The sequence below is a fragment of the Lepidothrix coronata genome, unplaced genomic scaffold (assembly GCF_001604755.1).
Source record: "Lepidothrix coronata isolate B3197 unplaced genomic scaffold, Lepidothrix_coronata-1.0 Scaffold117, whole genome shotgun sequence".
NCBI lineage: Eukaryota > Metazoa > Chordata > Aves > Passeriformes > Pipridae > Lepidothrix > Lepidothrix coronata.
Window position 1 is genome coordinate 232,018 of NW_016690297.1, and position 15,992 is coordinate 248,009.

Genomic DNA, 15,992 nt, shown 5'->3' on the forward strand with positions numbered 1-15,992 from the left:
TAAATTCCAAGTTTATGCAAACCCCTCCACCCGCATCCCCACACTCCCACTCCCCACAATACTATTTGGAAGCAACACTATGGATGACAAGGGTCCTGAACACTGAGACGGGGTAAAAGCCTTAACAAACATTAATTAAAGACTAAAATAAGAGCTTGAATTCGTGTTATGAGAGCTCTAGCTATTTTTTCTTAATATTTTAGGTTGAAAAATTCCACAGGTATATGACTCTCAGAGCAGGATGATAATTTCTCATCTTTATTAAGCTCTTTAGTTTATATAGTGATGATCTATCAGTTTGTCACTAGACCATGTAAAAGGTCAGATAGAGAAAAGGGAAACATGTTGGGTAGAAGTGTGGCAGACTCTCTGAACAGCATTTACGAAGAGTTCTACAGCACAATGCAACCAGAATAGAGTAAAATAATAGAGTAAAATAATAGCTAACATATACAGGTTGTCAAAATGAGATAAGATCATCCTTCCAGTACAGATGTTTTCCTCACAGCACTTCTCCATGTGCAGACATCCACAAAAGGGACTGAGCAGGGAGTGAAAAAAATGAGGAGCTCCAAAGTCCAGGAAAGTTCAAAATGGCTTAGTTTGCATACAAAAAAACCTGTTAATTCCAGAAGTTCAAGTGCAAGTGGACTTCTAATATTAATCACAAACACCATCAATTTACCATGCAAACATTTTAATTATTTAAATTACTCTCTTCCAAGCATTAAGACACAGAAGTACCACTCCATGGTGGTATCTCCTGTGATAGTGACAAAGGACCACCTTCTTATAACTTAAATAATAAATTCCTGTTTTGTATAACTGAGGCTGAATACCCACAGGATATTATTAATATTTCCCCTCCAGCATCTGGTCTAATAAAGAAACACAGAACAACTTTGCTGTAGTACAAAAGTTTACAGAAAGTTCAACAATTTAATTAAAGACAATACAAAGTATGTTGTCTGAATTCAAATAATTTATGTAAAAGTACATGCAGAGAAAATATTGGCGAGAAGATTTGGGTAACTGTATTATCAGATGTTCTTTGTTCCTGGTGATAATATACAGTCAAAAATACATTTATATTTTAAGTTACAATAAAAGACAGCATTTTAAACACAATTTCGGGTCTACCAGCCCTTTAACGCAAAAAAAAATCCTGTTAACAGAGGACAAACCGACAGAATAAAAAAAAATGGAGCAATGCTGAATTCTCTGAAAAAACCTGCAGTGTTTGTTTTTTCCTTTTAGCAAGGAGGGAGAAGACACTAGAAAACAAAGGGGACTCAGTCTTCTCCATTAAGTTTTTAAAAACTGTGATCAGGGATTACATTCATCCATACACCCCAGAAAAACCCACCCTCCTTGTGGGGAGACAGGGTACAGATCAGGCGCAGATCTTCCACAGAAGCAGTACCATGTCCACACAAGTGTGGATCCTGCTGGCAAAGCAAGCTACCCCATGGTACTCAGAGGGGCAGCTTGGCCCCCAAACACACCTTCTCTCAGCCTCCAGCAGCACCACTAATCTTCCCAAATCACAAGTTATTTCTTCACCTTTGTCAAAACCTGAAACACCTGAAGTCACCTCCTTGATTACGGTACCTGACAATAGCCTGAAATACCGAAGATTTCTTACCATGTGTCACTTGCACTCCACATTTTTGTGGTCAGTTAAATAGTTTAACAAGACAACACATGATTAACTTCTTTCAAGATATTTTAGTTCATTGATTCTCAATAAAAGCATTGGTTGCAGTACAACAGTTTGACATACAGGAACAAAAGGTACTCAATTTACATGCACAAGCTATTTAACAATAATACAGTCTGTTGCATTATGAAACAAACACTACTGTGACAGTTGGCACAGCCTTCCAGTTGCTCTCATGAGCTCTAAAAAAGTGATGAAAACAGCGTTCCAATGGTACAATGCCAAAGAACAGAGGTTTGGCCACTGCTGAAAGATTCCAATCAAGATGCCAGTATCATAACAGGAAACTGTTGAAATTACTGTAAAAACAGCTACAGAAAAAGCTATGCAAAATTTCTTTGATTTGTACTTCAATTTAAGAAAAATGCATGTGGGAAATACATAGAGCTTTGTATAGAAACAAAAGTACATGCAGAAGCATGTTTAAGGCAAGACAAATGTGTGGATGAGTAAAAAAAGAAAAACTCTCATCATTTAACTACTATAAACCTGTTGGGGTTAGAGTGCATAATTGCCTATCTGGATTGGTTTTTGTGGTTAGAGGGTTTTTTTGTGGTTGTTTGTTTGTTATTTTATTTTATTTTAATAAAGCTTCCAACTTTGAAAGTGCAAGCCAAAACTCCTCTGCATTTGTATTTGATGCCCAGCTGAGCTTTTGTTCAGCTTTATAGTTTGGTCCAGATTGTCATGGTGTAATGTACAAAGAACAGCACATGCTACTAGGACAACTCACTCCCACTTTCCAAAGTCTGCTTCTCAAGAAACAGAGACGAGAGTGTCACCTTCACTATAAATCAAAGTTTCAGTACTGCTGTTAAGGGGCTTCTAGAAATGAGAACAGAGAAGTCAGATTTATGATACTGAGATAAGCAATGAGCTTATGTAAAACATACATGCTACAATAAGACTTTTCCTACAGCTTATAAAAGTCATCAGGGGACTTAATTTTTTGTTAAACATTTCTTTATAGGTTTCACAAGTGCTAACAATTCCAGCAATAAAACTTTCAAAATGTCCTGGCTGTGCCTCTTTTTAGTGTCTTTTCCAAATGGTATTCAAACAGATACGAAATCTTCTCCTCTAAGGGACAATTATCAGTTTAGCATTATGCTATTGGCAAATCAGATCCTGAAATATTATAAATATTCGATAGCTGTCATAATTTTATCCATGTCCATATAAAAGAGCACATTTACATGAGACTGCACTGTCAGATCTATAACACACCAAGTAAGACTGCAAAAATAAAAGGCAAAAAAGTAAAAAGGCCTCAAGTGTCCTTTTTTTGTTGTTTGGTTTCTTTTTAGTAATTGTCTCACAGCGCAAAAAAAAAAAAGTAGCAAAGGCTTAACCTTAAATACAAAGTTATCATCAGCAAATCAGGTCCTCTAATCCAGACTGATGGTACACTTATCATTTCAACTGAATCACCCATTATAAACTTGCAATGCCAGCACTTATTCATACCCCGAACTGTTCCCTGGCCTCATCTACCCAATCAACTATTCACACCTTATTTTAAGCAGAACAATTAAAAAAGTTGTTTGTGGTTTTGAAACAGTTGGTCTGAATTCTTTAATACCACACTCAAAACACAAGAATACAAATTTAAGGATATCTCAACTCAGTTCTCAAAATACTGTTTACAAAGGAAAAAAAGAGGCATGAATATGGAAGTACAGAAGGTGTTAAAACACCACTTTTAAAATGGACTTGGTAGAGACCCTATACTGGAGACACTTACCTTGTCAAAGCATCAACATGATCATCTCAGAAGACAATTCAGAGACACTTAGTCAGAATTGGGAAAAAAAAAAATGCAAACTATACTGTCAAAGATCACTGAAATAACTCATCTAAAGGCAGTGCAAAATGATGGCTAGTCAGGGGCAACCAGTCATCTTGCAAAGTGAGGGACTTCAAATTACTCATCAATGACCTCCATAATAATCTGCATTGAAGGACCTGATGAACAACAGTGATATTTCTGTCATGCAATTACAACTGTTAAGCAACCAATATGCAACTCAAGAGTGATACTGTCATCCATGGTGGATTACTGAAGTAATAATCCATTAAAGAATAAAATCTAAGGGGAAAGTGGTAAACATCTTGCCATAAGTGAAAACACTTCAAAAATTTACAATTAAATAAAAAGCTAGATGATATAAAAAGAAGTACTGAACACAACAAAGCCACAATAAATTAGTGTTTCCATAAAATGACATGCTGAAGGTTTTGTTCCCAAGTCTATACATTTTTTACTGTCTGTTAATTCCTAAATATTGACAGCATAATTGAATAATTGAGGTACAGTAGTTTACATTTGTATATGTCTTGTAAAAAGGTTATTATTTTTCTTCCAGTTTTTCTTCCTCCTCGCCAAAGAACAACAAAGGAAACATTCCTAATATGCAGCCAATGGTCACTCCAATAGCTTTGCCCTAGAGAAAGGGGGAAAAAATTAAGTTTCTCACTGATCAGTTGCTACTCATTTGCCGTGTACCAACACAACCAGAAAAACATAGCCCTTGTTCTAGTTTTCAGTTGTGAGTCACATTTATCTTAGCATGCAGACTGGAAATACAATCCATGAGAGAAAGACAGTTATGGCAATGTTACAAACAGTGTTTGCTGTGATAAAGACGATTCTGAAGAAAGAGGAGGGGAATGCTCATGAAGAGCTGCACAAGTCATAAGGGAGGAGACTGAGATTCAAAGGATTAGTAGGATGGCCAGGAAGACAGGGAAAGAAAAAAAACTAAACCAAAAAAACCAAACAACACCTGCACACATTTTAGGTGCAATTGTAAATGTATCTGCTTCTTTCTGGTAATGCAAATTATCAAAGTCAGGAATAAGGAGTGCCTTGCCAACATCACGGCTTGCAAAGGCAGAAGGCAAAGACAAAAATATAAAAAATGGAAAACATTTCACAGTTGACCTGGATGTATAAGTCAAGAGGAGAGGAAATAAAGTAAGAGAAGCGACATCCAAATCACATCACCAGCAGCAGGTGGATAATGTTTAGAAAACTGAGACAGCAGGTAAAAAATGAAAAAAAATGTTACCATATAGGCAAAGGTGCTCAGAAGAGTTTTCACAGAAAAGTGCTGTGAATGAACTGCAGTACAATGACAGGGGTTTGCCACAAGCTCAGCTTCCACTGAGAAGACTCTTACACTGGGGACACTATCAGGCAGCCCCTTGACAATATGACAACCCTTTGCTGCTTTGATCTATCGCTGCTAAAACCTGACTTTTTTCCCCCTAACTTTTCCTCAGCAAGTGCTATTTTTCTTCCCTTAAATCTGCATGAATATTTTCCCAATGAAGGCTCATTTTGGCAAAGTGAAAGAAATATCTGTTCTTTTTACTCAGTTTCAGATAATCTGTTTCTTTAATCAAAATAAACTAATGCTTTCATTGCCGAAACATTTGACCACTTCAAATGTTTAAATGTTAATTAAGCAACCACCCTGAAAATGCATCTGCCCTATGAGTGTCCTGCAACTGTAAACACAGGCAGTAAATATTACTGAAATGCTAAAATCTTACGCAGGGGAAAGCTAATTTTATATCCAAGCTAATTATAGAATACTAGAAATTAATATATACCAGTGCAGGTATATGAATAGCAAGCGCTTGACAAAAAATGAGTAGGAGTAAACTACTAAGAGGTCATAACTATCAAGTAAATTATCTTATCACCATAGCCAGAGCTAAACTCGGTATCTGCACAGCATACATGAAGTCATTGCAGAGATTTTCCACGTCACAAGCCATTTGTGGCTCACTGCATTAAAAAAACCATCGAAGCCCAAAACAATCCAGTCTCATGATGCTCCCTGATATGGGCTCACAACTCAACCTTACAGGAAATGTAAGCACAATGCTGGTGGTCAATGAGTTAATGGAAAAAGTGACAAAAAGGATTTATCACTTACTAGTTTAAGCAGAAAAAGCTCCATACCAGCAGTGCCTATCTACAGGATACTCACCAAGTGTGCACTGAGACGCGTTTGCCACATGTCAGCTTGTTTGGGTGTCAGGTCAGGGATTGACAGACCCAGTCGTGAAGCTAAGGCTTCTACGTAACCTGCAAGACTGGAAGAACAAGAAAACAAGAAAAAACAATTGTGAATCTGATAGCGTCTTCTAGTGAGGATTTTGAAATATTTGAACTTAAAATCTATAGCTTTTCCTTCAGCATACTGATAAAGACATTGACAGATTAATATGGGAAAGAGTTTAGACTTCTAAAGGTCACATTTTGCAACATAAGTTAATTATCTCGCTGATTTAATATGAAACATTTCCATAAAAACTTTATGCAGTGCAACAAAACTAGTGTGATTGTTACTGCATTTTTGTAGAGTTTGTAAGTAACCTTTAGTGGAGGAAAGGTCACACACAGGCTAGTTAGTAATAAGCCTTGTTATTTGCAGAAAACAAAGCATTAGAGGGAAAGTGTGAAAAACAGGCATAACAAACAGCTTTACTTTCAGCAATTACACAGAAATTTCCTTTAAAAATAAAAAAGTCACTGTATCTGTTTATATCAGAAATAGGTATGTCTAGATCTAAAGACATTTCAGATATATAACTGTTTTATCTGAGAAGGAAATGTCTTCATATCTGGCCATAACAATCTGAGGACGTATATTAAGTACTTCAATATTATATCACCAAAAAAAGTATTTTTCCACATTGCATCTCAGTAAATGCACTTAATATTCTTAATACAAGTGCATACATACCCCAGTCCAGCTAAATCTGAAACAAGGTTTCCTAAAGCTGCAGCTGGAGGGAGGAAGAGGGAAAAGGCAAAGGATTACTTTAGTTGTGAACAAAACCAAGCAACTCCTCTCCCTCCCCTCCTAGTGACCCTCACTATTCTCAGTATATACAGGATGAGAGACTAGAACTAGGGTCCTCTTATTTTAGAGTTTTTATTCTGACCTTATTACAGTTTAATAACAGCAGGAAACTAAAATAATAGGAAGTGCAACTGTTTTTCTTGACTTATATGAATAAAACTTGACAAATATAAAAAACAACACTAACACCTGGAAATCAATATAACAACTTTTCAGATCAGAGTTAAGAACAGCCGTGTGTGGCTGCCAGTTCCATGCAGCTACTGCTGGACACCAAGCAAAGCCTTCCAGTGCCTGAAGAGGCACAGGAGCAGTGGAAGTAGAAGGAGCTATTGCTCAGGTGTGTAGCTTTGATAAACATTTCAACAAATCCACAAACTCTGTCAGTTTAGCAATGAATACTGTCCATGAGTGAACAAAGTTATACACAAAATACATGATTTCACAGCAGATCTTACTGAGATAAGCTTGACTGTCTCACACTGCAACAGAGGACTGCACATTTCCAAACCATTAACTTGCTCTGCTATAGACACTTTCAGTTGAGCTCTCTACGTGCTTTCAAGCAATGCTGCCCCTGCAGTTAGTGGACTCACGAGCAGGTTTTTACCCTCTGACGTTGCAGAGGCACCAAAGCTTTCAAGCAGAGCTTATCAGTTTTGGCCTAGTGCAGGAGCAGGGTTGCTCCTTGGCCTTCCCTTATCTCATGGAGGCAGAAGAGCCACCAAGAACAGTAGCCAACACAGTAAAAGGACACCAACACTGATCTCCACTTAGCACTGCAAGCAAACAGCAATGTACAAATACATATATAGACACACATCAATACGGGATCCTGGGGAACTTAAAAGCAGTTCCATTACAGAAATGCAAATATGCTTTCCCAAGTGACACAGGATTTGAACTATTAGGTAAAAACTGACAAGAAGCATTTCAAAAGCTATTTGAACTGAAATTCCATTTCTGCAAAAGGAGTATGTCCTTGTTTCACCCACAGGTTGCTTCTTTATTAGGAAAGGCAGCTGCAAGACTGAGGAAGAGCCATTTCCAGCCCTGTGTGCCACTTTCAGCCTAAAATATAGGATTGTGTCATATTAGTCTAAACATGCTGCATTTTTAATACTTGCCTGCCATAGTTGAAATTCCTAAGACAACTCCAATTGACAATTCTATTTGGGTTCCCTGAAAAATAAACAGTTTTGTCATTATTTGAGGGATTTGGAGTTAAATTATATTGATACAACTGACAGAAGTATTGCTTAGTGCTTGTCTATGTTAAAACTGAAGGGATAAATGGACATTACTTCTACTAGATCTGAACAAATCCTATCCTCCTGGTATATATAATTTCCCCTTGGGAAAAGAGCCTACTTCTGATACTCTTTTAGTATTTTATACTATTTTGTAAGAGGCTTAATGGACAAACCTTCAGTCCCTATCTCTGCATACCATTCTTCCTCACTGTAATTCTTAGCTGAATGTATAGCTCTGAATGAAAACTTCTACAAATACTGAGCAAACAAATAAAACACAGTACCACAGCTCCTTACATGTTCAACTGAAGAAACAAAATCACAGTGAACTGCACTATGAAACAGCAGTACGTGGTCCAAAGATGAGAGACAACGTGCATGAATTAAAACAAGACATATTCCAGTTGGATATAGCAAAACATTTTCCACTGTGAAGAAGATGAACATTGGAACAGGTTGCTCAGACAGGCTGCCCCTGGATTTCACAAGTCCCATAAAAACATGAACAACTTGGTCTGACCTTACAGCTGATTCTGCTTTGAGCAGGAGGTTAGACTACAGACCCTGAGAAAGTCCTGAGCAGGAGGACTTTCTAAACTAGACCTCATAGTCTAGTCTATTCTATTCTCTTGAACAATATCAATCTTATTGACTTGATCAAGGAATTAAATAATGAACTTACCGCAGCAATCATAATAGCGTTATCCAAAAATCCAAACCCTACAAAAGGTAATGCATTGTGGAAGAACACTAAAAGAAATAAGTAACAAAGAGAAAATAAAATATTTATAAGAGAGTTCACCAATTCACAGGAACAACTGAAATGTCAGTCTAATACCGCCTTTAAGAAAAAAAAGACAACATACACAAAATTCCTTTCCTACTCATTCTACTGAGGACCTTTTTGTTACTGGCAGGTGCAGTAAAACCCTTTGCTACACAGAAGTGTTACTAATGGCTTCTGAAGAACCAGCTAAAAAAACTTATTCTGCAAACACTTGTACAATTTCGACTGGAAGCCACTCATGCCTACTCGTGTGTAAGAGAAATATTTAAAGCTACACAAACATGGGTAAGATTTACAGACCTTCCAATGGGTGTTGCAGTATCACTGAAGATGGCCAACTGTTTCACCAGACTCCCTGCATTCTTCTCTTGCATGAAATAAAGGCCCTTTCTCTGCAAGTCCCTTGCTACTCCTGTGCAAGAGTTCCATCTTCACGTATTCCTAAAAATTTGTATTTTAAGGGCATTGCCTTGGAGCTGGACAATTCGTATCAAAACTCCTTCAGCTAAATCTGCAAATGCTAAGGTGGCTCTCACTAGAGTGTCATACAGTGTTATTTACCCCACTATTTCAACCAAAACTTCTGTATCTTGATTTTGTTTGTATACTATCCTCAGAGCAAGTCAGACTTGAAGCTGGTCCTTAATACACTTTTTAGGAAATCAAGTTTCAACTTTAGTTTCATGCATTTTTTTTCTTTTCACTTCTGAAACCCCTGTTAAATACTTTTGAAAATATTTTCTATTGCAGAAACTTGGAACACATTGGTGTGAATAATTTCTAAGAATGAGCACAGTGCTACTGTATCATTCCTTTTTGTCCTGCTTCATTTTCTCTCAGGTTTTAGAGTCTAAGCTGATGGAGGTGGGACTGAATTTGCACAGCATTGCCTCCAGCTGAGTTTCAAGTGCTCACTTCATAAGACTAACTACAGCACTGAGGACAGACTATGTGACAAAAATACAGCTTAGAAAGTTAGAAATTTTCATTTTGTTTTTAACATTTAAAATGCATCAGCTGTTCAGTTTGGATTTGGTTGGTGGGGGTTTTTTTACTTCAGATGGTACTATAATTCCTACATTTTATAAACTTAAAGAGATGCAAACACAGGAAGAGGGAAGAAAGAAGAGTGCATGAACCTCAGTCGTGAAAAGAAACTGGCACGAGTACCTTTTAGGTTTCTCTCTCACAGACAGCATGAATCCATGACCACACGAAAAAAAAACAAAGCCACACTCAAGATTTTTTTTAGGTACAAGAACATGAATGGACATCTGTAACTACTTTCTAAGGAGACACATACCTTCTTAACTGTACAGGTAAAGGACTAAAGCACAAAACATATGAAACTTTCCAATTTTTTGTTTTAAATCACCACAAGACAAAAACCCCAAAAACATAAACAATAAAAAAGCACACAGATATGCCCAATATTTTCAAAATGTGTGTATACAAGACTCTGCAGCTACAAAAGGAGCTCAAGTTCTTATTGAAATGGGCAGACTTTTGGAATTCATGGAGTAAACAGAATGCCAGGGACCAAGTGATAAAAAAAAAGAAAAATAAGTGTAGATACTTAGAATAGGAAAATGTTTGACTAAATAAATTTGGTCACTGGAGAGTATAAAGCCACAAAAATAAACTAATTTGGAAACTAAATCAGAATTTGAATCATTACAGTATTATAAAGAATACACAGTGTATTTCCAATTTCTCTGCAATTTTATACCACTTCTCAGTCCTTTTTAAACAAAAACCCCACAAGGTACTGCAGCATCAACACTGTTTGGTTTAGAAAAACAATGTTTGCTGCTGGTTTTGAGCAGTCTGCTCTCATTTGGGCTTTCTGTCCTACTTTCACTAAATGGTGCACATTCTCCAGCCGAGGTGTTATGAAACAAAGGCAGCAGGGTGAATGTTGGTGCTTGTTTTGGTTTTCTGTTACTCCATTAGACAGGGATGAGGACAGACTAGCACTTGTAGAAAAAGATGAAGCCAATTCAAAGAGAGACTGCACAATTACTGAACCACATTCAACAAACATTCTTCTTTTACCATGTCTCAGTTGTCCTGGAGATGGTGGTGCAACCTCCAACTTCTCTAGAGAAGTCAAAATAAATGAGAAAGTTAGCTTGTTCATCACAAATTCGTTTATTATAAAGTTTTTACCAAATTACTAGCCAGCAAAAAAGCAGTTATGTTATTTAACAGCTTTCAAATGGGAAGAAAAATGCTTCACACCTACATTCTTATTATTTTTACAAAAGATAACATGTTATTAAAAGCCAAAAAGTCTTACTATAATATTACTAGCTTAAACTAGTATAAGTGATTATGCAAAGTAACAGCATACTCCAAAAGCAGCCCAACAGCCATCTTTGTTACTGAAAATTAGAAAAACACACTAAAATTAGAAAAATCAAGATCTCTAAAGACAATTGTATTTTAATTTTTTTACAGGTCCTCTAAACATGCAGCAGACAACATTCTTTCCCCAGACACAGTCTGCAAAAAAATCCTACCATTTATGTTCTCACAGAAGGCATCTTTTAATCGCTAGTATAAGAATAAAAGAAAAATAGAGACCACTGATTTTGGTAACAGCAGATCAAGTTTGGTCATTTGGTGCATATTTCAGGTATCCTGGACTATCATGAAGAGCTTGCAAGGACCAAGACATCAGTCCTGAACCAGACAGAGTACTCTATGGGACACTAATGCACCTTATTAGAGATGCTGTGCAGAATGCAGCAGGATACTCGTACTTGGAGAACTCATTCAACAGGGGCAAGGGAAAGTAATCTAGCTACTATTTTAGGCTTCTGTTGTTTTGTGTTTATTTTTTCTTTTAATGTAGATATCGAGCATAAGAACACCCGTTTTCAAACAGAAAAAAGCATTGCCACACTATCTTCCAGTATTATGAACCCTGAGCTTTTGACACTTCCGTACTTCTGATGAGGTAATTTCTATAAGCAAAGGTAAAAAATGGAAAAACATGTAGATCCTACAACACTCAAGTATTCAAATATTACTTGGGGCAACAAAGAGATGGAAAGACAGTACTGCAAACAAAGACTGTGATTCATTTGAGCATCTGTCTGAGCAGTGCAGACTAGAATGAGTATCCTTGTATCAAAGTCACTCATATTCAAAGCTATTGTAAAGAAATTAAAATATTCACTTACAGTAATTTTGAGAAAAAAACCCAAGTTGGATCATAATACCAGTATTCAGCCAACCAGGACACTGACTTCCAAAATAATTTCATTAATTGAAGGTCTTTAACAACTCTCAAGCTATAGGAGTTTCTGAAGAGCTGCTTCTTTCCTCTGCCCAATATACACACCAACAAACACCGTTGTACTTATCATGCAAGTGGGACAAGTATAGCCCAAATACTACAGAAATAAAGATTATTTTGTTTTCCCCTCAAAATGCCAAGGAATTCACAGATTCACAGCTCAGGCTGGAGGAGGAACAAAAGAACATGCCATGGTGAACAGATGGGAGCCCATTGAGAGTCAATCTTCTGAAGCCTCAGGCATCACTGGTGCACGACAGCCAGAAAACATCAGACTAAAATCTTTAGCTTGTGTTCAGGAAGGATGGGATCAGGGATGAGATCCATTTTCATATGGTCTCCTTCCATCCTCACAGGTTAAGCAAATCTTTTACAGAAGCATGGACAAAGAAAGAGCTATCTATATATATACCAGTACTGCTCTTTCAGCAGCTTTTCTCAGAGACAGCAAGTTTGTACAACTAAGCTTCCCTAAACTCAGCTTGCTCCATCCTGCTGAATGCCAGAGAGAGAACAAAAACCCCAAATCAGGAACACAAGCATAGGTCAGAGAGTGCTGCCCTGCATGGCTTTCTGCTCCGACAGGAAGCTATCACACCAACCAGTGTGGTTGCTGGGCTTCCTGTGACACTGCCACTGAAACAATCCCTGCTGCAGCACCATCTAGTCTTCAGATCTAGTTCTCCATATACAAGGATTTCATGATAAAAAGCTGTAACAGCACAGATAAACTTCCAGGAAACTCTACCTCTGAGGAAGACATCTTTTCATAGATGAATATCTGACTATGATAGCCAGTTAGGTTAGATAATTTCTATGTATTTTGGGCACCAACACAATACAAAAGACTATTCAGTTTGTCACAAAATACCACAAAGCTCTAGAACATCAGTCCTGTGGATTTAACTACAACTGATTTTTGAGTTTGATAGCACATGTCAGTCTACATAATTACACTCTATTCAGTGTAGCTAGACAGCTATTAAAATAAAACTAAAAATAAAAGCCCAGTGCATAATTGATTTTAGAAACTTAATACCAAAAGGAGGAATTGAGGGCAACCGTTTGGTAGAAACAAAAAGAAATAAAAATCTCTTACATCTATGAATAATGAGAATTCCGAGTCACGTTAACTAATAAGAACAAACTTCTTCAGCACATAAGTCAAGGACTACCTTGGGGGAAAAAGAAGGGAGGTTGAGGGACACTACTTTGGGCTTAGAGGAAAGATAAGTTCATGCAAAGTAGAGGGAAATAGCAAGGGATTAAATATAAGCAAAAACTACTTAATTATTGACATAACCTGTTTAAGTAGTGTGAGATTCCTTCTAAACAGCAATTTTATAAAGCAGGGCACCTAAGGTGCGTCAACACTACTAGAGCAAATGTTAAAAGAGAAGTCACTAAGGACAGCATGGTAGCACCACGCTGTGGAGACCAGACTGCTCCTGTCCAGCCATAGGGAGTTCTTGTGTCAGTAACAGCATCTTCCTGCTGCATCTTTCCTCATCATTAAGGTAAAAATTAATCTGTGAAAAAATCTGTGATTACACACATTAATGAGACAGGGAAAGGAGAAGTCTGACAGATGAAGTTCAGATAACTGCTGCAGGTCAACCCTTGCACACCCTGGACAGGGAAACTCCCTCTCTGCCTGAGCCAAATCTTTGGCCTGGAGAGAGCATCTTCTCCCACCCCAGCACAAAGCAGGGCCAAATCAGACCAGGTTGCTCAGAACCTTGTCACACAGTACCTGCAGGACCAGGCTCATGGAAAAATCTGTCCCCTATGGAGCACCAAATCAAGACTTTAGAGCTGCAGACGACTTCACTAACAGCTGAAGTACTCTTGGCCACTGCCAGGTACAGAGCAGTGCCCGCCACAGGGAAGGGGCTAGTCTAGCTCAGCTCTACTTGCAGAGGCCAAGGATTAGTTTAAAGCTGGGACTTTGGGAGGGGAAAAAACATTAAAGCAGAAAAAATTAAATAACCACTGTGGCATTAAAACCAATAACCTTTTTACAGAATCACTTCCAATACCATCTCTTTAGAGCATAACATACTTTAAAACTCTGCAAGATATGAAAGCACTGTGAGCCAAAAAAATCTTTAAAGCAATTTTTTAAAACTCTAGATAGCAAAATGTATTTCAGAATAGGGTATTTATTCATAGGAAGTTGTTCTGACTACTTGAATTTTCAAGACTCAGCAGAAAAAAAGAGTAAAAATATTCAGAGAGTACAGCAAAGGAAACATGTCCTTCGCTTGTTTTACTAGAGGAAAAACAAAAATCCAAATTACAAAACTCCCTTTCAAGAGCTCAATTCAGTCCAAATCCAACAATTCAGAGTTTAAATGCCTGGGGGGAAAAAGAAAACAACCCTAAAGTACTTCAGTATTGCATTTCAGATGGCCATTCACCAGTTCATCCTGTGCCACACTGCTCAATAAGACACTAGAATTCATCTTATTGCAAAATGAATAAAATGAAATGGTGCAGTAAGGAATACTGCTATTTTCTTACTGACATTCATTACCACAAATGAGGTTATAAACCAAGGTTCAAGTGCAATACATGTCATGAGTCCTGAATTAGCAAAGTCTGGGGAACAGAAAAAAATTTACTGCTTCTTAAATATGTTCTTGATTTTTTTTTTTGATTTCACAGTATCACTTTTTTCCTAACTAAATATTTACTTTTTTTGAAAAAATAGTTTGATCCTGAAGATGGGGCTAGGGGAGGGAATATAAAACCATCAACATAAATAATACCATTATCCACAACTTGGCCCAAATCCAGCAAGTTAAATTCACTCTGACAGTTGCAGCCAAGTATTTGCAATTTAGTTTTAAGATTATTATTCCTAGCTGACAAAAAACCTCAACTAACTAACATGTAATGGGCATGGATTTATTCAGATTGTTGGTAAAAAAAAAAGAAAAAAATCAGCCAAAAGTTGTCATCACCAATATTTGAGTTATCAATTTTTTAAGGACTGGCATACAAGAGAACTTTCAAGCCTAAAGGCATGTATTATGTTTTACTGAAATTGCAGCTAACACTGCTGTAACATTTTATAGCTAAACACGTTACTGTCACCCAGGGGCAGGAAACACTAACACTCATAGCAGATACTATGGCCAGAGGTCGAAGATACATGCTACTGTTGAGTATTGTTAAATCTGAGATAAAAATATGAGCATTTTTTTATAGATTTTTAAATAGTGACTGAATGGTTAAGATTAATGATTTAACAATGAATATCAAGAAGGAAGAGGAATATGAAAAATATTAACAATCTAGATCCATTGTAGCCTCATTTTAGGTTCTGAAGTTGTCTAATCTGGAAGCTACAGAGTGTTTTGTTTCAAGTTCATCAATCTGTTTCCTCCAAAAAGCCCATCCAGGTCATTTCAGCAAATCATTCAGATACACATCACTGAAACAGGAAAAGCATCACTTGCATAGAATAAGAAATCAGAGAAATTGTTGTGTCTATTAAAAAGAGGTACTCCTTTACACGTGAGTTCATAAGAGAATTTTTATCCCCAACATTCTCGATTGGAGCTCAGAAATGAGATGTGTGTTATTGCTTGTTCAGAGGTGGATCCTCAAAATAAATTCTGACCCTGATGTATGAGTTCATTCATGGAATAAGCTCATAAGGCACATCCTCGTTGTCCTTTGTTCCTCCTCAATGTTTTCGCCAAAGCTGCAAAATTCTCAGTACATATAGCAAAATATGGAGTTGAAAGACCTTGTTCCATTGATCTTCAATTGGATTCCCTTAATATTCCATATGAGAAAACAATAATCCATGAGTTGACAGCAAAGAAAAATTCTGCATCATTTGGTATAACTCACAAATGGTTTCCTGTTACTACAGCAATTAGGCATGAAAGGATGCTGTCTCGTGCAGTGCTAAATATAAACTTGGCTCTCAGCCCCTTCAGTCACATGCCCACCAGAAGGGAAAGCTGGCAAAGCGCTGGTATGAGGTGAACAGAGGATGAGATAGAAAATTTCTCTACTACCCCGAAAAACTATG

At 37.2% G+C, this 15,992-nt stretch overlaps 1 protein-coding gene across 2 annotated transcripts in view; it reads right to left on the minus strand.

Moving 5' to 3' along the window:
* Window positions 1–449: 449 nt before the first annotated feature.
* Window positions 450–15,992, minus strand: part of TMEM65 (transmembrane protein 65) — a 31,243-nt gene continuing 15,700 nt past the window's right edge. For both annotated transcript variants that reach the window (XM_017825241.1, XM_017825239.1), the window contains 6 exons: window positions 10,696–10,740; window positions 8,536–8,603; window positions 7,728–7,782; window positions 6,481–6,523; window positions 5,722–5,827; window positions 450–4,164 (listed from right to left, as the gene is read on the minus strand). In XM_017825241.1, the coding sequence (XP_017680730.1) occupies window positions 4,072–4,164; window positions 5,722–5,827; window positions 6,481–6,523; window positions 7,728–7,782; window positions 8,536–8,603; window positions 10,696–10,740 (410 nt within the window). In that variant the 3' untranslated portion in view covers window positions 450–4,071. The remainder of the gene's footprint in view (window positions 4,165–5,721; window positions 5,828–6,480; window positions 6,524–7,727; window positions 7,783–8,535; window positions 8,604–10,695; window positions 10,741–15,992) is intronic.